Genomic DNA, 22608 nt, shown 5'->3' with positions numbered 1-22608 from the left:
TTTGACGAACCAAAGAATATTGGGAGCTTTTGGGTTCAATGAAATGCATGCAAAATGTTTTATTTATTTATTTCACCTTTATTTAACCAGGTAGGTCAGTTGAGAACAAGTTCTCATTTACAACTGCGACCTGGCCAAGATAAAGCAAAGCAGTGCGACAAAAACAACAACACAGAGTACAGGTACAGTGATCGGTAAGCTGCTCTGACAGCTGATGCTTAAAGTTAGTGAGGAAGATATAAGTCTCCAGCTTCAGTGATTTTTGCAATTCGTTCCAGTCATTGGCAGCAGAGAACTGGAAGGAAACGCGGCCAAAGTAAGTGATGGCTTTGGGGGTGACCAGTGAAAGATACCTGCTGGAGCGTGTGCTACGGGTGGGTGTTGCTATGGTGACCAGTGAGCTGAGGTAAGGCGGGGCTTTCCCTAGCATAGACTTATAGATGACCTGGAGCCAGTGGGTTTGGCGACGAATATGTAGTAAGGGCCAGCCAACGAGAGCATACAGGTTGCAGAGGTGGGTAGTATATAGGGCTTTGGTGACCAAACGAATGGCACTGTGATAGGCTACATCCAGTTTGCTGAGTAGAGTTTGGAGGCTATTTTGTAAATGACATCGCCAAAGTCGAGGATCGGTGGGATAGTCAGTTTTATGAGGGTATGTTTGGCAGCATGAGTGAAGGATGCTTTGTTGCGAAATAGGAAGCCGATTCTAGATGTAATTTTGGATTGGAGATGCTTAATGTGAGTCTGGAAGGAGAGTTTACAGTGTAACCAGACACCTAGGTATTTCTAGTTGTCCACATATTCTAAGTCAGAACCGTCCAGAGTAGTGATGCTAGCCGGGCGGGAGGGTGCGGGCAGCAATCGGCATGCACTTAGTTTTACTTGCATTTGAAAACAGTTGGAGGCCTCAGAAGGAGTGTTGTTTGGCACTGAAGCTAATTTGGAGGTTTGTTAGCACATGTCCAAAGAAAGGCCAGATGTATACAGAATGGTGTCGTAGTAGTTGGTGAACCAGGCGAGGCAGTCATTTGAGAAGCCAAGGTGATTGAATCTGCCGATAAGATTGCGGTGATTGACAGAGTCGATAGCCTTGGCCAGGTCGATGAAGACGGCTGCACAGTACTGTCTTTTATCGATGGGGGTTATGATATCGTTTAGGACCTTGAGCGTGGCTGAGGTGCACCCATGACCAGCTCGGAAACCAGATAGCATAGTGGAGAAGGTACAGTGGGATTCAAAATGGTCGGTGATCTGTTTGTTAACTTGGCTTTCGAAGACTTTAGAAAGGCAGGGTAGGATAGATATAGGTCTGTAACAGTTTGGGTCTAGAGTGTCTCCCCTTTGAAGAGGGGGATGACCGTGGCAGCTTTCCAATCTTTAGGGATCTCAGATGATACGAAAGAGGTTGAACAGGCTAGTAGTATTGGCTGGACCAAGATGGGATAGAAGCTGCCTGGTCAAAAATTGTTTTCGACTGTAATATGCATTTTTGCATGCTTTAAATTCATTGTGGGATAAAGTTTACCGGTCATTTTGGAAATAAAAAGGAACTGAATGCATCCACAGTAGCCTAGCTAGAAATCTGATTGAATTGGCTATCGTATCAGGCGAATGGATCCATTTTCTCAATCGAATACAGAATTATAGAAGAAAATAGGTTTGAAAATGATTGGGGTAGACTACACTACATAATATAGGCCTATCGCATATATGACATTTTGATCACCCATCTTGTTCTTCGTTATGTAGCTCTAGTGTTCACAAGCTGCTAGGCCAGAACAGTCGTTCCATTTTGATTGACTACTTTATTAACCCGTGCTTCTGTAAGTGTGACCGATTTGATTACGATGCATGTTTGGAATAATGTTTGACTTAGGAAATGACAAATCCTCATTAACAGTGAAGAGGGACCAAACAAGGTAACTTTGAAGAGTAAAAACAATGCCCTTCTCAGCTGAATTACGTTTTGTGTATGCATGAGAGTGAGAAAACAAAGTAATTAAGATTTTGATTTTATGACAGTCTAATATCAAGGTTATGGTATACTCAAATTGTAAAATAAAACAATTAGCAAAATAAACTATTATAAATAGAATTCGAACAAAAATAAAAAAGGGAATAGAGTATATATTATATACATTTACATTTTACATTTAAGTCATTTAGCAGACGCTCTTATCCAGAGCGACTTACATATACAGTACAAGTCAAAAGTTGGGACACACCATTCAAGGGTTTTTCTTTATTTGTACTATTTTCTACATTGTAGAATAATAGTGAAGACATAAACTATGAAATAACACATGGAATCATGTAGTAACCAAAGAAGTGTTAAACAATATATTTTTGATTCTTCAAAGTAGCTATCCTTTGGCTTGATGACAGCTTTGCACACACTTGGCATTCTCTCAACCAACTTCATGAGGTAGTCACCTGGAATACATTTCAATTAACAGGTGTGCCTTGTTAAAAGTACATTTGTGGAATTTATTCACTTCTTAATGCATTTGAGCCAATTCCTCCCCTAACCGAGATGACGCTGTGGGACTCCAGATCACGGTCGGTTGTGATACAGCCCGGGATTGAACCAGGGTCTGTAGTGACGCCTGTAGCACTCTAGCGCTGCGTTACTTGGGAACATAATTAGGTAGGAGGGTTTAGGTTTTCTTGTATTTATTTTATTTTATACTGATGTAGCTAGACTACTGTATGTAGTGTAGTAAACCATGATTACCACACACTCCAGCACAGTAGGTGGCGGCATGCACCCTAAACGTTTGTTCGCGGACCGCCATTCTACCATAGAAGGAGAGGGAGAAATAGACGAGGAAGAACCCGACCCCCCCCCGTATTGTTATTGACTCTTTCTTGCATGACACGAACCAATCTAACGTGAAATAGCTATCAAGCAACTGTAAGTAGCAGACTTTGATGTATTTCAATTATGCCTAAGAATGAAACTGATTAGGCCTGTCTGTTTAACACACGAACGTTAGGCTAACGTTACGTGCTAGCGTATGCTGCTAGTAATATTCTGCTAGCTAGCTAGCCAGTTTATATGTCAGCTAGCGAGCTGTCACAGGCATCAATCTACAGTGTTACTTTAGTCTATACAATTATGTTGAGTGACTCAGGATTACAAAAACGTGTCACAGTCGTGGCCAACAATGAGCATTTTCCTTCAGGTGCTTCAATGGAACATGTCAGGGCTGTTTAGCGTTAGCTTCGACTTGTTGTCTCTGAATGGGGGTTTTCACTAGTTACCACAGCCACAAAGTCATAATTATGGCTAAAGTGTACACTGACTATTTATAAAATGCATCTTCTTAAAATCAGAGTTTAAACCTAACCTTAACCACACTGCTAACCGTATGCCTAACCATAACCATAAATTAAGACCAAAGAGTAAATTTTGTTCTTCATGAATTTTTACTTTATAGCCAGTAAGAACCATCTGAATGGGCTAGCTATCGTTTGCACTTTCCATTCTGTAACCTTACCTAGCTAGCCGTCTGAGCTATTGTTTAGGTAGCAAGCTATGTCTTACCTTTACGTTTCAACACTTTTAGGCAGCTAGCTAACGTAAAGGAAAGAGTGGACAAAGACGAGGGGCGGGACACACCAATACATTCTGCAGAGATGGGCGCTGTTGTTTCCCGGTGGAAGGTAACTATATGCACGTTAAACAAGTCCGTAACAGTAGCGTAAGCTAGTTTAGCTATAATAATCCAAAGTATTCTAGCAACCCTGGTTTATAAACGCAGATATCGACTCTGCCACTTGGGTATGCTTTTTTGGCATTAGGTTGAGGGTTATAGCTGCACTCCCTGCCTGTTTCATTGCATTGGTGTCAGAAGCGGGAACCCCAAACCTTTTGGCCTGAAGGCCAGCGGTCCATCGTTTTGTGGCACAGTCGATATCCAAGCTTATAAACCAGGGTCCCTACACAACTCCCTCTCAAAGAGCGTGTCCTTGCGTTAGACCTCATAGGACGCTGTCTTACAGGAATGCGCTCACCAGTCAAGCACACACACTGTAGTGGATGCAAGCTCCAATCCCACTTCTGACACCAATGTAATGAAACAGGCAGGAAGTGCGTCTCAAGCCATCAACCTTCTTGCCCGAAGCCCAGCACACCATTGATTGTGCAGCAAAAGCATGCTCAAGTGGTAGAGTCGATCTCTGCGCTTATAAAACAGGGTTGAATAAATCTGGAGAATCCGACTACTCCACTGTCTAACTAGCTAGCTACCAACCCAATGCTCCCTTAGCATTTCAAGGTTTCAGTTTAACGTAATCAAGTAGCCTACATCACTGACTAGTCAACTGAACTGTACTGTCTGGCTAGTGTCAGAATGGAATTGAGCCAATGTTTTTGGCGTTTGAGGGCTTGCATGATGTGTTGAAGTTAATGTTTATAATATCTATGAATTACTTTTTTTTATCATTCAGAGAGAAAAAGCATTGCATTCAGCACACACAACTGGTCATAGCCATTTATTTTGAGTGATTCAGAAGTAAATTGTATACAATCTTCAAACAGGCTAAACCAACGACGGTGGAACTTCTAGAAGGCATTGACAAGGTAAGTATTAGGTTAAATGTTGCTATAAGCCCTACTTTTCAACATTACACAAAAAAGTGTTCACAGCACCAAGCTTCTCCCGCAGTCCTGTCCATGAGCTTCATCTTGTATCCGTCTGTAATTATCAGTCAGGCAGTGATCTTTTAGTGACAGGTGCAGATGTCCACAACTCTGACTTTGGCCAGCACATTGACCGTCAGATATTAGAAAAGAGGTTATACTTTTTAGAGAAGAATTAGAATGCTACAATAAACCCTTTTTAAATGTAGCATAAGGCATTACCCAAGCATTTCATAATTCTTATAATCCAACTATTACCTGTTATCTTTTTTTAATATATTTTTTAATACTTGTCATGGCATTTTGTTGTCTTTTCAGGATATTAAGGACCTTGAGGAATTTAGAGAGAAGAATCAGAGATTGGAGAAGTTGTGGGTGGGAAGACTGCTTCTGTATTCATCTGTGCTTTATCTTATTACTTGCATAAGTGTTTACTTCTGCTATCTCCCCGAACAATGGACAGGACGCATCGTGATGACTTTGCCCTTATTTATATTTCCTATATTGTAAGTAAAGCCTACTCTGTCCACTGCCACACATAACCTTAAAGGGGCAATCTGGGATTCAAACAACAATGAAGTTGTGCTCTTCATGGGACTGGAGGAATGTACTCACTCTCAAATTCATGTTTTATAGCTATACTGTGTTTGTTTGAAATGACATTATTTACAAACATTGGTGTATAACAAGCTTATATTTTGGTTTCTGATAAGAAAGTTGTATTCTTCAAGAATCAATGGCTATATATCCTTTATTTAAAAGTATATCAAAATGTATGCACCAATCCCTGATTACCCCTTTTAAGTATGTATAGTATTATGTGCCTGCAGCCTACTTTGTAAAGATGTTTGTTGGCAGTTCAAAAGTACCCCGGGCACATAAGTCAGAGGAGATGCCGAGCATCCACATTTTTCATTCACATGAAATCTTCCAAGCACAGACATAGATGTTTATATTTGTTTAAATCAATAGTTTTTCTTATTCCACAACTGTTCTGGTTTTGTGCATCAAATGCCAAAGTAACTTTTCAATATGTAGGCCTATACTACTCTTTCAGGTCATCAAAATGTCCTGCCATGTAAAAGTTCCACCACATAATCTTCAAAGTGAAGAATCTTCTGTTTTGTTCCATTGATCACAAAATGCTTTACCACAGAAAGTGATGCTCTCTCTGATCTGCTTTTCTGAGTAACTATTCAACAATGGAAGACTGTTTCTGCTGCATTCTAATATTTCTGATTGCTTTTCAGAGTGTGGTTTATGAGGAAGCTGCTGTTATTCCTTTTCTCAAAGCGAACAGAAAGAAACAGTAAGGCTTCTCTTATTTTTATTCCATTTTTGTTGGCCCATCAACCACCCCCATCTTTGGAGGACAAAAGTAACTTTGTTCTCCATTTTTGTTTTTACACACATAAGATAAACTTAATGTAAAGAAGAGAATCCTATCTTGTTTTGAATTGCAAGTCTATCCAATTGTAAATGTCCAATTGTAAAAAATAATGATAATACTAAAACTATTTATCAATATAAATGTCTCTTAAAATGCAGATGTTTGAAAATGCATGTTTCATGACAAATACTCAACGCATTCCTCGTCACTTTTGTTTCAGATGACAAACTAGAAGATTTAAAAGTTGAAAAAAGAAAAATCGTAAGTGTAGATTTTTATATCTAATTTATTCCAATAATTTTGGTTCGTTCAGGGCAGGGCTGGTTTCCTGGACACATTAATCCTAGTCCTGGCCTAAAAAGCATGCTCAATGGAGAAACCAGCCCTTAGTGTTTTGAAGTAAGTGTGTCATTGATCGAGAGCTGATATCTTAATGACACAACGACTCTTTCACTGATTGCCCTTTTAATAGCCCTAAGTGTTGAATCGTGTCAGGAGCTCCTTGCACAACTCGCATGCGCTCTAACCTTTGAAACGCATTCAAATCAAATCAAATTTATTTCTATAGCCCTTCTTACATCAGCTGATATCTCAAAGTGCTGTACAGAAACCCAGCCTAAAACCCCAAACAGCAAGCAATGCAGGTGTAGAAGCACGGTGGCTAGGAAAAACTCCCTAGAAAGGCCAAAACCTAGGAAGAAACCTAGAGAGGAACCAGGCTATGAGGGGTGCCGGGTGAAGATTATAACAGAACATGGCCAAGATGTTCAAATGTTCATAAATGACCAGCATGGTCAAATAATAATAATCACAGTAGTTGTCGAGGGTGCAGCAAGTCAGCACCTCAGGAGTAAATGTCAGTTGGCTTTTCATAGCCGATCATTAAGAGTATCTCTACCGCCCCTGCTGTCTCTAGAGAGTTGAAAACAGCAGGTCTGGGACAGGTAGCACGTCCGGTGAACAGGTCAGGGTTCCATAGCCGCAGGCAGAACAGTTGAAACTGGAGCAGCAGCACGGCCAGGTGGACTGGGGACAGCAAGGAGTCATCATGCCAGGTAGTCCTGAGGCATGGTCCTAGGGCTCAGGTCCTCCGAGAAAGAGAGAATTAGAGAGAGCATACTTAAATTCACACAGGACACCGGATAAGACAGGAGAAGTACTCCAGATAAAACAAACTGACCCTAGCCCCCCGACACATAAACTACTGCAGCATAAATACTGGATGCTGAGACAGGAGGGGTCAGGAGACACTGATCAGCATTGATGTCATTTGTGCTGATCTATGCATATTACACCCCTTTTTAAAATTTTCCCCCCCCCATCTCCTACCCCATTCCCTTAGTAGAGGGAGGCTCTTTGCTACAGCAGGCAGACATTGAGCACAGGTGCCTCAAGCTTACAATGGAAGTCTCCTGCCTTAGGAAGCCTTTATTGAGCTCTTAGAGCACTTTGCAGTGAGCTAATTGCCAGTGTTAAGAAATAATCTAAAATCAATACAGGCTAATTGGCAGAGAGACTGTGTTCCATGAAGCGCTCCATTAGCGATTCTCTGTAAATTTATAGCAGGAAGCATGGAGAGGATGTCATTTTCTGTCATGTCTAATAACTTCCAATAATTGTGGCTGATGGATTTTCACACTCCATTACCGATTTTGGTGCATGTTATTATTTATCTTCTACTAGCTAACAATTAACGATGTTTGGTGTTTTCCTGATGCAAAGTTGAATTGCAAACCATATTGCTGGCTTGCAAAATCAGAATTGCCTTACTTACTTCACACCTACGGGTCTCCTTCTTCCACTGACTACATATTTTCGGTTACAACAAATGAAACCACTAGGATAATGTTATAAGCGAAAAATTATTTTAAAATCCTGTTGTAAGGTATTTCCACTATGATTTACTATTAGTGTTTATCATGTTATTGTATTTGTATTTATTATGGATCCCCATTAGCTGATGCCAAAGCAGCAGCTACTCTTCCTAGGGTCCAGAAAAATTAAGGCAGTTTATACAGTTTTAAAACATTACAATACATTCACAGATTTCACAACACACTGTGTGCCCTCAGGCCCCTACTCCACCACTACCACATATCTATAGTACTAAATCCATGTGTATGTATAGTGCGTATGTTATCGTGTGTGTGTGTGTGCGCGCACATGTGTCTGTGCCAATGTTTGTGTTGCTTCACAGTCCCCGCTGTTCCATAAGGTGTTTTTTAAATCTGTTTTTTAAATCTAATTTCACTGCTTGCGTCAGTTACTTGATGTGGAACAGAGTTCCATGTAGTCATGGCTCTATGTAGTACTGTGTGCCTCCCATAGTCTGTTCTGGACTTGGGACTGTGAAGAGACCTCTTGTGGCATGTCTTGTGGGGTCTGCATGGGTGTCCGAGCTGTGTCAGTAGTTTAGACAGACAGCTCGGTGCATTCAATATGTCAATACCTCTCATAAATAAAAGTAGTGATGAAGTCAATCTCTCCTCCACTTTCAGCCAGGAGAGATTGACATGCATATTATTAATATTAGCTCTCTGTGTACATCCAAGGGCCAGCTGCCCTGTTCTGAGCCAATTGCAATTTTCCTAAGCCTTTTTTGTGGCACCTGACTACACGACTGAACAGTAGTCAAGGTGTGACAAAACTAGGGCCTGTAGGACCTGCCTTGTTGATAGTGTTGTTAAGAAGGCATCGCTTTATTATAGACAGACTTCTCCCCATCTCATCTACTACTGCATCAATATGTTTTGACCATGACAGTTTACAATCTAGGATTACTCCAAGCAGTTTAGTCATCTCAACTTGCTCAATTTACACATGATTTATTACAAGATTTAGTTGAGGTTTAGTGAGTGTTTTGTTCCAAATACAATGCTTTTAGTGTTAGAAATATTTTGGGTAAATTTATTCCTTGCCACCCACTCTGAAACTAACTGCAGCTCTTTGAGTGTTGCAGTCATTTCAGTCGCTGTAGTAGCTGACATGTATAGTGTTGAGTCGTCCGCATACATAGAAACTCTGGCTTTACTCAGTCAGTGGCATGTCGTTAGTAAACATTTTAAAAAGCAAGGGGCCTAAACAGCTACCCTGGGGAATTCCTGATTGTAACTGGATTATATTTGATATGCTTCCATTAAAGAACACCCTCTGTGTTCTGTTAAACAAGTAACTCTTTATCCACATTATAGCAGGGGGTGTAAAGCCATAACGCAGGTTTTTCCAGCAGCAGACTATGATCAATAATGTCAAAAGCTGCACTGAAGTCTAACAAGACTTGTTCCCCCACAATTTGTATTAATTAATTTATTTCACCTTTATTTAACCAGGTAGGCTAGTTGAGAACAAGTTCTCACTTACAACTGCGACCTGGCCAAGATAAAGCAAAGCAGTTCGACACATGCAACAACACAGCGTTACACATGGAATAAACAAACACAGTCAATAATACAGTAGAAAAAGTCTATATACAGTGTGTGCAAATGAGGTAGGATAAGGGAGGTAAGGCAATAAATAGGTCATGGTGGCGAAGTAATTACAATATAACAATTAAACACTGGAATGGTAGATGTGCAGAAGATGAATGTGCAAGTAGAGATACTGGGGTGCAAAAGAACAAGATAAATAAATAAATACATTATGGGGATGAGGTAGTTGGATGGGCTATTTACAGATGGGCTATATACAGGTGCAGTCATGTGGCAGTTATTTTATCATCAATTTCTCTCAGCCAATCATCAGTCATTTGTGTAAGTGCTGTGCTTGTTGAGTGTCCTTCCCTATAAGCATGCTGAAATTCTGTTGTCAATTTCTTTACTGTAAAATAGCATTGTATCTGGTCAAACACAATTTTATCCAGAAGTTTAGTAAGGGTTGCTAACAGGCTGGTTGGTCGGCTATTTGAGCCAGTAAAGGTGTCTTTACTATTCTTGGGTGGCGGAATGACTTTAGCTTCCCTCCAGGCCTGATGGCACACGCTCTCTAGTAGGCTTAAATTGAGGATGTGGCAAGTAGGAGTGGCAATATCGTCTGCTATTATCCGCAGTAATTTTCCATCTAGATTGTCAGACCCTGGTGGCTTGTCGTTGTTGATAGACAACATTTTTCACCTCTTCCACACTGACTTTATGGAATTCAAAAGTACAATTCTTATCTTTCATAATTTGGTCCGATATACTTGGATGTGTAGTGTCAGCGTTTGTTGCTGGCATGTCATCCCTAAGTTTGCTTATCTTGACAATGAAAAGTAATTAAAGTTGTTTGCAATATCAGTGGGCTTTGTGATGAATGAGCCATCTGATTCAATAAATGAAGGAGCCGAGTTGGCTTTTTTCCCAAAATGTAATTTTAAAGTGCCCCAAAGCTTTTTACTGCCATTCTTTACATAATTTATCTTTGTTTCATAGTGTAGTTTCTTTTTCTTTTCATTTAGTTTAGTCACATGATTTCAGAATTTGCAGTACGTACTGTTTGCCAATCAGTTGGGCTGCCAGACAAAATTGCCATACCTTTTGCCTCACCCCTCTCAACCATACAATTTTTAAATTCCTCATCAATCCAAGGGGATTTAACTGTTTTTACAGTCCATTTTCTTAATGGGTGCGTGCTTATTAATAACTGAAATAAGTCGTTTCATAAATGCGTCAAGTGCAGCGCCTGGTTGCTCCTCCTCATTACAGACCAGCAAATATTTTTTAGGTCATCAACATATGAATCACCTCAAATTCTTTTATGACCTCATATATACTATATTAGGCTTTGGAACTTTGGTTTTCCTAGATATGGCTTTTGTGGATTTAAGAAGGTCATCAAAAGATTTGCTGTGCTAGGGTTGCAAAGCTACCAGTAATTTACCAGTGGTAACTTTGGTCATTTATACTTGTATTTATTTTTGTATATCTATGTCCATATTGTCCTTGAGTTTCTAGAGGACAGACATATGGTTCAAGAGAGAATAGCCTAATTAATGAAAAAAGCATCTACAATGACATTATTTTCAATTAAATCTTATCGAACAAATCAAACATTTTATTGTGGAACTGGGATTCCTGGGAGTGCATTCTGATGAAGATCATCAAAGGTAAGTGAATATTTACAAGGTTATTTCTGTCTTCTGTTGACTGCACAATATGGCGGATATCTTTTTGTCTTGATTGGGCTCTGAGCGCCGACCTCAGATTATTGCATGGTTTGCTTTATCCGTAAAGCTTTTTTGAAATGTGACACAGCGGTTGCATTAAGGAGAAGTGGATCTACAATTCCATGTATAACACTTGTATCTTTGATCAACGTTTATTATGAGTATTTCTGTAAATTGATGTGGCTCTCTGCAAAATCACTGGATGTTTTTGGAACTTCTGAACATAACGCGCCAATGTATACTGAGATTTTTTGATATGAACTTTACCGAACCAAACATACATGTATTGTGTAACATAAAGTCCTATGAGTGTCATCTGATGATCATCAAAGGTTAGTGATTAATTTTATCTCTATTTCTGTTTTTGTGACTCCTGTCTTTGGCTGGGAAAATGGCTGTGTTTTTCTGTGATTTGGCGGTGACCTAACATAATCGTTTGTGGTGCTTTCGCTGTAAAGCCTTTTTGAAATCGGACACTGTGGTGGGATTAACTACAAGATTACCTTTAAAATGGTATAAAATACTTGTGTGTTTGAGGAATTGTAATTATGAGATTTCTGTTGTTTGAATTTGGCGCCCTGCACTTTCACTGGCTGTTGTCATATCGCAGCCATATTAACTGATTTTAATTTTTAAAACTTTTTTTCTACAGTTGGAAGAGGTGATGGAGACTGAAACCTACAAAAATGCCAAGTTAATTCTTGAGAAGTTTGATCCTGAAGCAAATAAGAAAGTGGTAAGTACAGTATCTGTTTTTTTTTTAAACGAACCAATGACTTAATCTGCTATTTATTTAAATTATGAATTGATCTGAGATTCTTATTTTATTTTGAAAGGAAATGGAATTCACGCCAATCAGGCCAGGTCAGATGACTCCTAGACCGGGCCAAGGTGAAGGCATCCTCTCTACATTAGTTGTGTTTCTGTATTCAAGCATAAAACCAAAGATTGTGAAACTATAAATGCCTTACTTACCTTTTGATTGCTACCACATAATTCCTGTGGTTGACTAGGTTACATAGAATTGATCTGTTCATGTGCTCACGGTGTGAGCCTGAGCTGTCAGTCCTGTATAATTGATTACATTCAGGAGAGCAGTCACACACTTCTCTTTCTCTACGTTTAGTCAATTAACAAATAAGTTGACCATAATTGAGTGAGCGCTTGTGGGAATTGTTGTTTATTCAATGCCCCTTGAGGACTTCAGTTCAATCAATGGGGGCGGCAGGTAGTCTTGATGTTATGCTGCAAGGTTGGGCAAACTACGAGCCCAACCCTGTTTTTTTTCAGGGTGGGGGGGGCATAATTGTTGTTATTATTAATATATGTCCAGGCCTCTCTTGAATGTCTAAAACTTAATAGAAAGTATGTAGAAATGATAATGGACCAATGTAAAATAAAAGGTTAAATAACTGCACTTTTTCTGGCACAGAAATAGATTTTGACAAACAAATCGGTCAACAACAAAAACATTTTTCGTCTCTGTTGAATTTCGAAATCCCGATGTGGCCCTTGAGCCAAAAAGTCTGCCCACCCCACTAGTGTATACACCCTTATGTTATACTGGGAAATTGTATTTCCATAGCTAGAGCTGACAGTGAGGACTTATGAAGAGCAGAATTAACCACCTCTGCATAATCAAAACAGTTTCTTTGTGAGGAGGTGGAAACTTTTAGTTAGACATTGATATGCAAATGCAGGCTAAAAAGTACTAGTGGCCCCGCTTTGGCCCCAAGTGAGAGCAGGAGCCATAGCCCAGTGAGACACGGGTGCCGGCCCGCGTAGATGGAAACAGAAAAGCATGAACTTTTTGGGTAAAACACTGGGGTAAATCTTGCGTGGAAATGTGCCGTTAGAGATGTGGGCCAGCAATCGGAATGTTGCCGTTTTGAATCCCTAATCAGACAGGAAATATCTGGCATAATGTGAGCCGGCAACCAAGGGTTGCTGGTGTCAAATCCTAGATGCCATCTCCTGCCGTTGTGCCCTTGAGCATGGCAAGAAAATGTCCCTGTACCTCAACCCACATTGCCGTAGATATGCAAATTAAACAGAATGCCTTAACTCTGAGAACCATTTGTGTAGTGTCTCCATTTTGAGAAAGAATACCTCTTCTACATGTCCCTCTTCTTCAGAACTCCGTCAACGCAACATAGCCTTGAGGCCCCCTGTCATGGGCGCTGGAACCACCCCTACGGGTCCCCTTCCTCACTCAGCCCCAGGTGGGCCCCCAGGAGGACCCCCGGATAGAGGCCTGTCTGCCGCGGTCGCCCAGCAGACCATAATGAGGAGACCCCCTATGACACCCTGCACCCCTGTCCCAGGAATGGGTGAGTAAAGCTCTAATAGGATAGAGTTTTATCTTTCAGTGGGACAATTGCAAAAATTGTAATGCCACAGACATACCAGAATGGCTTTCCAAGAGGTGTTGAGGGTTCATGAGTGGTCCAATCTCAGTCTTGACTTAAATCTGCTTGATAATCAGAGACAAGGTTTGAATATCGCTGTCCATCAATGGTTCCCAACCAAACCAGTTTTAGCAATTGATAAAAAAAGAATGGTTTTGTTACCCTAAGAGTTGTGCAAACTTGGTAGAATCTTATTCAAAATGATTTACAGCTGACAAATGTAATCCTTTTTTAAATGTTTTTATTTGAAGGCAGCATAATGTGAAAACTGCAAGAGGTGTGTAGGCATTCACTTAGCACTGTATGTAGCCCTCCAAGCTGCTTATAGGTTGTTAATGGATTCCAGTGTAGATTATTAAAACACTTGAGCTTATTTTCTATAGCCTATACTTTTATGTATCCCAAAACTAAATGCCATATTATGCACTAAACAAGGGTGATTTACATTCTTACCTTTCAAGAGGAACCTGTTAAAAACTTAAAAACCAGCCCGTGTAGTTTTTTTTAAGGCTGTAGTATTAAAATGTGTAGAAACTAAACTAAGCACTAATTGTCACTGTGTTCCTATGATGTGCTATAATGTTAGGTATGCACCCCCCAGGCCCACCCCTGGCTAGACCCGTCTTACCTCGAGACCGAGGTGCTGTGGACAGAGTCATCGAATACCTTGTGGGAGATGGCCCTCAGAACAGGTCTGTACTTCCGTCCAAAGCATTTCCAATGACCTCATTACTGATGTGCTTCTCTATGTTTGGCCTCACTATTTTGTGCTCGTCAGTTGTGACGGTCACTGTAACATACAGCTTTAAATGGTAGACCTTTACTGGAGTTCTCCTTTTAACAGTTTTGCATCTAGGCAACTTCAAGGTTGATCTCTTCTCACTGTTATGTATGCTCTTTTATCCCCAGATATGCTCTTATATGCCAGCAGTGCTTCTCCCATAATGGCATGGCGTTAAAAGAGGAATTTGAATATATTGGTAAGATTTTGAGAAATACTACTTCCTGTCACTACCTGTCAAACACTGCATTTACTTTGCCCTTTGGTGCTTGGCTGCCAGCTTTGTATTTTGTATTTATTATGGATCTCCATTAGCTGAAGACAAGGCAGCAGGTACTCTTCCTGGGGTCTGGCAAAATTGAGGCAGTTTTACAATTAAAAAAACATTACAATACATTCATAACATATTTCACAACACACTTTGTGCCCTCAGGCCCCTACTCCACTACCACATATCTACAACACAAATCCATGTGTACGTGTGTGTATAGTGCGTATGTTATCGTGTGTATGCATGTGTCTACGCTTATGTTTGTGTTGCTTCACAGTCCCCGCTGTTCCATAAGGTGTAGTTTTATCATTTAAAAAAAATCTGATTCTACTGCTTGCATCAGTTACCTGATGTGGAGTAGAGTTCCATGTAGTCATGGCTCTATGTACTACTGTGCGCCTCCCATAGTCTGTTCTGGACTTGGACTGTGAAGAGACCTCTGGTGGCATGTTTTGTGGGGTATGCGTGGGTGTCAGAGCTGTTTGCTAGTTTAAACAGACAGCTCGGTGCTTTCAACATATCAATACCTCTCACAAAAACACGTCCATATCTCCTCCACTTTAAGCCAGTAGAGATTGAAATGCATATTATTAATTTTAGCTCTCTGTGTACATCCAAGGGCTAGCCGTGCTGCCCTGTTCTGAGCCAATTGCAAAGTCCCTCTTTGTGGCACCTGACCGCACGAGTGAACAGTAGTCCAGGTGCGATTAACTAGAGCCTGTAGGACCTGCCTTGTTGTTAGTGCTGTTAACAAGGCCAGGGCTTTTTTTATGGACAGACTTCTTCCCATCCTAGCTACAGTTGTATCAATATGTTTTGACCATGACAGTTTACAATCCACAGTTACTGGATTGCAGCTTCGTCATCTCAACTTGCTCAGTTTCCACATTACTTATTACAAGATTTAGTTGAGGTTTAGGGTTTAGTGAATGATTTGTCCCAAATACAATGCTTTTAGTTTTAAATATTTAGGACTAACTTATTCCTTGCCACCCATGTTAAGTGTTGCAGTCATTTCAGTCGCTGTAGTAGCTGACATGTATAGTGTTGAGTCGTCCGCATACATAGACACAATGGCTTTACTCAAAACCAGTGGCATGTCGTTAGTAAAGATTGAAAAAACGGGTCGAGACAGCTGCCCTGTGGAATTCCTGATTCTACCTGGATTATGTTGGAGAGGCTTCCATTAAAGAACACCCTCTGTGTTCTGTTAGACAGGTAACTCTTTATCCACAATATAGCAGGGATGTAAAGCCATAACACATGTTTTTCCAGCAGTAGACAGTGATCAATAATGTCAAAAGCTGCACTGAAGTCTAATAAAATAGCACCCACAATCTTTTTATAATTTCTCTCAGCCAATCATCAGTAATTTGTGAAAGTGCTGTGCTTGTTGAATGTCCTTGGCATACGTTTTTTTCTAATATGCTGTTGCAACCAACTTTTTGTAACCAAAGTAGCTCAAGCTATGACATCGAAATAACGGTAATCCATTGAGCAGATGCAGTTATGCATCTTCAACATGCCTTAAAAAAAATTGTGGGGCAATTGTTGAAGCACATGGCACCTTGCCTTTGAAATAATGTTACTTACATTATGACCGTTTAGCTTTCAGGTGTGCTTACTGTTACGTCCTGAACCATGCAAGGAAGACTCGACCTCAAGCTCCAAGACTCCCAGAATTTAGCTTTGAGCGGAGAATGCGCTCGGAATCACCCACCCCAGAAAGATCTGCGGCATCAGAGGCCACTGATGAGAGCGCACCCCCCTCTGGAGGTATAGTAACTAGAGTTACCTTTGGAAATGAACTAATTATATATGTAGCTATATATGTAGCACTTGGCCAAATCCAAGGGTCAAAAGATCAGAGGAGTTAAGTGGACCCAAATGTATCATTAAAGTTGTGTTGACATTAAAGTAAAACAAGTTGTATATTTTATTCAGGGCTCTAAATGAACAGGTTGTAAATTAACAGCACTGGTGCTCCCAACTTTAAAAATTTCATTTAAATTTAAGAGGAACCAGAAAATATGATTTTATTTAAAATCGATTGAGATATATCCTATATGAATTCTAGCTACTTCTGAAGCACATGTTGTGCCCTAGAAACTCATGTAACCCTGTTGATATAAATACCTGTCATTGAAATTAGTCATTTGTGAAATTTTAGGTTTTGACATTATGGAATAGCACTATTTTGCTATTTTTACATTTCTGTAAAACATTTGTAATTTATCAGACGCTCATCCAGAGCCTAAATAAGTTCAGGAGTAAAAATGTGCTTAATAAGAAACATAATACATTGAATGGACTCACTCTGCATGCAATAATAGTGTTTAACATGATTTTTGAATGACTACCTCATCTCTGTACCCCACACATACAATTATATAAGGTCCCTCTGTCAAGCAGTGAATTTCAAACACAGATTCAACCACAAAGACCAGGGAGCAAAGACCATATCTCGCAAAGAAGGGCACCTATTGGTCGATGGGTAAAAAAAAAAGCAGCCATTGAATATCCCTTTGAGCATGGTGAAGTTGTTAATTGCATTTTGGATGCTTTATCAATACACCCAGTTACTACAAAGATATAGGCATCCTTCCTAAACTCATTTGCCAGGGAGGAAAGAAACTGCTCAGGGATTTCACCATGAGTCCAGTGGTGATTTTAAAACAGTTACAGAGTTGAATGGCTGTGATGGGAGAGAACTGAGGATGGGTCAACAACATTATAGTTACTCCACAATAGTAACGTAAATGACAGAGTGACCAACTTGGTTAGTCATTAATTCATAATCTTCAGGTCATTAAAACCACATGGTAAATGTAGCATAGTGTTTGTTGCTATAACAAACTCAATGATCAATTTAGCATTGTCGTCTTTTTGTGAATGTTTGTTTTATCCTAATATTTACCATTGCTTTATACTTTGTCTTTGAATAGCTGATCAAAGTGAAGACAGTGGTACCAGTCATGTGGCTACCAGGGCGCCCACTGTATCTTTAGCAACTGCTTCATGGAGTTCAGTGCACAGTTTCGCCATTGTCCACCATCACCACAAAGGTCCCATCTTACCACAGCCTGGTGCTTTGCAGCCCCTTACAAATAATGATTTTAGTCCCACCAATCACTTACCCTGATTAAAGGCTATTTAAATTGACTTCTTGTGGCATCTGGCCCCATAATCATATCACGATCTTAATATGATCAATCAACTAACAATCAGATTTTGGGTCAATTAAATTTTTAATTCAGGAATTGAACTGAAATTCCAGTTTTACAATTCTGTCTGATATCACAGCTAAACAAGCTATTGCATGGCATCACACAATGATGTTGATGCATTATTTCATGTTGGACCATCAAATGACCATTGTACTGATCCCACTCTTTTGACCCTGAGAGTTGTTGATAATTAACTTAATTCCGGAGTAATGTAAAGCTTCAGTGTTTGCAGATCAAGTCATTGTATATAATATTAACAGGCTGGGCATGCTGCAAATTATTATTATAGTGTAATTACACAAAGTTAGTGATTTAATGGTTTGACTGTTAAAATGATTTAACCCTGTCACTCTCACCCCCCCCCCCCCCTCTCTCTTTCTCTGATAATAGGCTGCTCTGACAGTTTGACAGTAATAGTTTACAGTACATATATTATTGTGGCTTATGAATGTGTGATTTGTTAATGTAAGCTTTATAAATGTCTGTCTTCTGGTTGCAGATGAGAAGGAGCTGGAGGCCCCTTCTGATGAAGTGGAGCCTCAAGTTGAAAAGGCCCAGTCTACAGAGGAGACCCCAGACCCCAACGTAGAGAACCCAGAGGCCGCAGAGACGGTACACACAGAAGAGGAGCCTGAGAGACCAGGAGAAAAGCAAGAAGTCCCTCAATTGGAAACAGAGTAGAAAACATTGAATTCCCACCCTCCCCTCTATGTATATCAGCTGACATGGTGCCATGTTTGTTTAAAAATCATGTGGTACCCAGCTCCTGGATTTACATAAAATGCTTGTAATGCACAATATTCTTTGGAAGTGAAATAATAATCTAGAAATAATAATCTAGAATTGACCACTTTTTCTCACAGGTGTGAAAGAGAGCATTTCGTACATTGACTTTGATGATCAAAATTACTGACTTGCCAAATCCAATTTTTATTTTGAAAGGATACATTTGCCAAATGCACAGGTCCGGTCTGTCTTTCAAGATTTGCTCTGATTGTGTAATTCTTTAAATAGTTAAGACATGTTTTACATTTATTTACAGCAGTTCTGGAAATATTGAAACTTATTCAATCGTAAGCCTAGTCAGGCAAAACTTTTGTTTACAGAGTGAGAATAGAATGAATTGAGATATTATTTATTCTGGCCAAGAAGCAGTTCCACATATCTTCTTTCAAGCCTGTGTTATGTTCAGCCATGAAGTAAATAAAAAAATATGTATTTTGTGTTGGAGCTTAATTTGTATGTCAGGTTTTCGGCACACACAATCTTTGCAAATGCCTGTTTTTATTAGTATGTACATGGCACGCCAAATAATGTTTTTTTTTAATTAAATAAAAAAACATGTTCTCAATCAATTCATGGTAGACTATTTAAACCAGACGAAGGGTGCTTCTACTTCATATTATTCCAGGGTAGACTGCAGTGCCATAGTGGGAGATTCCATACAAGATTGGCCCAAAGATATTTATTATGTTTTGGTTCTTACTGACATGAAATTCATGGGAAGGATGTTTGGCATACCTTTGACATATGCAAAATGTTTATTGAGAACTAATAAGTTGGGGAATTTGTGACATTTAGGCCTTACCCAGGCCTTAAGACACTACAAAGATGAGTAAAATTGTGCTTAAGTCAGATAAGTTGCATGGACTGTGCAATAGTGTTTAACATGTGTTTAATTTCTTTATGATCAAATAAGGAGAGACTTATCACACAGGTTAGAGTTATACTTAAACTAAATATTTATCCACTTAGAGAGCAGGTCAATACAACACACACAAAGTGAATCGATTGAGTGCTCTGCGATAACGATGGCTGGTCGACGAATCACTCTTAGATGACACAAAGGATACAAACACATTTATAGCAAAGATACAACCCCTTAGTCTACATGACACACAACAGATGTGTGGAAGATACTAATAATTCACAGCAGACCGTATCTGCTGTAAAGACTGTTCTCATTGGTGGCCATACCGGAGCCATCTCCATCCTGGTACCTCCCAGCACACAAACACCAACTCATGCTATGGAATGTAGTCTTGTTAGGTTTATCACCTAAGGAATCGTAAATCTTCTGTCAGCATTAAGCCCCCAGAGGCCAAATCTCAGTTCACACAGACAATGTAATTCTATGAACCCCCTATTCTATTGCATAAAACTACCATTTGATGCAATAACAGTATTTAGAACATAATCTTGTAATTTTGCTCTCACAAACATGATTTTTGAATGACTACCTCAACTCTGTAGACCACACATACAATTTAATTGTAAGGTCCCTCAGTCGAGCAGTGAATTTCAAACACAGATTCAACCACAAAGACCAGGGAGGTTTTACAATTCCTCGCAAAGAAAGGCACCCATTGGTAGATGGGTAAAAATAAAAAAGCTAACTTTGAATATCCCTGTGAGCATGGTGAAGCTATTAATAACACTTTGGATGGTGTATAAATACACCCAGTCACTAAAAAGATACAGGCGTCCCTCCTAACCCAGTTGCTGGAGAGGTAAATGGTGACTTTAAAACATTTAGAGTTTAATGGCTGTGTTAGGAGAAAAGTGAGGATAGATCAACAACATTGCAGTTACTCCAAAACTGACGAATTGAAAAGAAGGAAGCCTGTACAGAATAAAATATTCCGAAACATGCATCCTGTTTGCAAAAAGGCACTAAAGTGAAACTGAAAGAAATGTGGCAAAGAAATCAACTTTATGTCCTGAATACAAAGCATTATGTTTGGGCAAATCCAATGCATCACTGAGTACCACTCTTCATATTTTCTATCATGGTGGTGGCTGAATCATGTTATGGGCATACTTGTCATCTGCAAGGACTAGGGAGTTTTTTTAGGATAAAAATAAATGGTATAGAGCAAAGCACAGGCAAATCCTAGAGGAAAACCTGGTTCAGTCTGCTTTCCAACAGAAACTGGGAGACAAATTCACCTTTCAGCAGGACAATAACCTAAAACAAGGCCAAATATACACTGGAGTTGCTTACCAAGACAACATTGAATGTTCCTGAGTGGCCTAGTTACAGTTTTGACTTAAATCAGCTTGAAAATCTATGGCAATATTTGACAAACGTCTGTCTAGCAATGATCAACAATCAACTTGACAGACCTTGAAGAATTTAAAAAATAATAATGTGCATATATTGCACTTTTTTAAAAAGATTCTTTTTTTTTTTTTTACAAATGTTAGAATTTTTCTTCCACTTTGACAGAGTATTTTGCATATTGTCAAAAACATACAATTAAATACATTTTAATCCCACCTTATAATGAAACAAAATGTGGAACAAGTCAAGAGGTGTGAATACTTTAAAAGGCACTGTACATCAAATTTCTAGAGTGGACTCTGCTACTTTTGAAGTTATGATACATTTTATGAGCATCACCAGCTCAGTGAATGGAAAAATGGATTCAAAGGGAACTCTCTCTGCTGGTGATTTACTGAATGTGCAATCCTAAAGGAGGGTCATGATTGGTTAATGGCCTATAATACACATTTATTTGTAGAAAAGTGTGTAGGAGCGAGCTATTAGGCTAGTTGTTACTTGACTGATTTATTGTTTTCCCATCACCTTGTCTGTTTTCTACCTGCCTGAATTACCAGGGGTCTCATTTATCAAAGGCGCGTATACACAAAAAATACTAAACTTTGCGTGCACCACTTTTCTAGCAAAGGTTGGTATTTATCAAATTTGAACTTGACAGAAAGTGTGCATATCTTCACACAAATCTCAGACCATGTGTAACAGTATAACTTTAAACCGTCCCCTCGCCCCGAAACGGGCGCGAACCAGGGACCCTCTGCACACATCAACAACGGTCGCCCACGAAGCATCGTTACCCATCGCTCCACAAAGGCCACGGCCCTTGCAGAGCAAGGGGCAACACTACTTATAGGTTTCAGAGCAAGTGACGTAACTGATTGAAACGCTACTAGCGCGTACCCGCTAACTAGCTAGCCATTTCACATCCGTTACACTCACCCCCCTTTCAACCTCCTCCTTTTCCGCAGCAACCAGTGATCCGGGTCAACAGCATCAATGTAACAGTATAACTTTATGGCGTCCCCTCGCCCCAACACGGGCGCGAACAAGGGACCCTCTGCACACATCAACAACAGTCACCCACGAAGCATCGTTACCCATCGCTCCACAAAAGCCGCGGCCCTTGCAGAGCAAGGGGCAACACTACTTATAGGTTTCAGAGCAAGTGACGTAACTGATTGAAACGCTACTAGCGCGTACCCGCTAACTAGCTAGCCATTTCACATCCGTTACACATGCCTACGCACAACTTCTAGTGGTTGAAGAATTGTATTACAAGCAAACATTGTTATTTTGGGGGAAATGGAGGTGTTTGATGCACGATAATTACAATGTTTAAAAAAGTAGGTAAATTATAAAATAGCCTGTAGTGTGGTTTTCCACTTTAATTTTGAGTGTGACTCCAAATCCAGACCTCCATGGGTTGATAAATTTGATTTCCATTGATAATTTTTGTGTGATTTTGTTGTCAGCACATTCAACTATGTAAAGAAAAAAGTATTTAATAAGAATATTTCATTCATTCAGATCTAGGATGTGTTATTTTAGTGTTCCCTTTATTTTTTTGAGCAGTGTATATATATATATACAGTTGAAGTCGGAAGTTTACATACACCTTAGCCAAATACATTTAAACTCAGTTTTTCACAATCCCAGACACTTAATCCAAGTAAAAATTCCCT

The 22608-nt window shown here is 39.7% G+C and overlaps 1 protein-coding gene across 9 annotated transcripts; it reads left to right on the top strand.

The window, feature by feature from the left end:
* Nucleotides 1–2800: 2800 nt before the first annotated feature.
* Nucleotides 2801–19088, top strand: lnpk (lunapark, ER junction formation factor). 9 transcript variants are annotated; one of them, XM_071387151.1, is made up of 14 exons: nucleotides 2801–2917; nucleotides 3573–3669; nucleotides 4547–4588; nucleotides 4967–5154; nucleotides 5899–5957; nucleotides 6259–6299; nucleotides 11831–11914; nucleotides 12015–12069; nucleotides 13314–13508; nucleotides 14188–14278; nucleotides 14496–14566; nucleotides 16247–16414; nucleotides 17584–17703; nucleotides 18365–19088. In XM_071387151.1, the coding sequence occupies exons 2-14, from the start codon at nucleotides 3643–3645 to the stop codon at nucleotides 18544–18546; spliced, it is 1323 nt and encodes a 440-aa protein (XP_071243252.1). In that variant the 5' UTR covers nucleotides 2801–2917; nucleotides 3573–3642; the 3' UTR covers nucleotides 18547–19088. The 9 variants fall into 9 exon arrangements, with proteins under 9 accessions (XP_071243252.1, XP_071243250.1, XP_071243254.1 ...); XM_071387149.1 differs by having other exon boundaries at nucleotides 14173–14278; XM_071387156.1 differs by having other exon boundaries at nucleotides 2825–2917; nucleotides 4967–5023; nucleotides 14173–14278.
* Nucleotides 19089–22608: the final 3520 nt, after the last annotated feature.

Source organism: Salvelinus alpinus, chromosome 38 (assembly GCF_045679555.1).
Source record: "Salvelinus alpinus chromosome 38, SLU_Salpinus.1, whole genome shotgun sequence".
NCBI lineage: Eukaryota > Metazoa > Chordata > Actinopteri > Salmoniformes > Salmonidae > Salvelinus > Salvelinus alpinus.
The sequence above is the reverse complement of the archived record's forward strand: the minus strand, read 5'-3'. Positions and strand labels throughout refer to the sequence as shown.

Bases quoted from the DNA above. Each gene is read 5' to 3' on its own strand.
- lnpk (XM_071387149.1), top strand. From the start codon at position 3,643: ATGGGCGCTGTTGTTTCCCGGTGGAAG. The intron at 12,070-13,313 runs GTGAAGGCATCC...CCTCTTCTTCAG, and splicing joins GACTCCTAGACCGGGCCAAG to AACTCCGTCAACGCAACATA. The intron at 17,704-18,364 runs GTCCCATCTTAC...TTCTGGTTGCAG, and splicing joins TGTCCACCATCACCACAAAG to ATGAGAAGGAGCTGGAGGCC.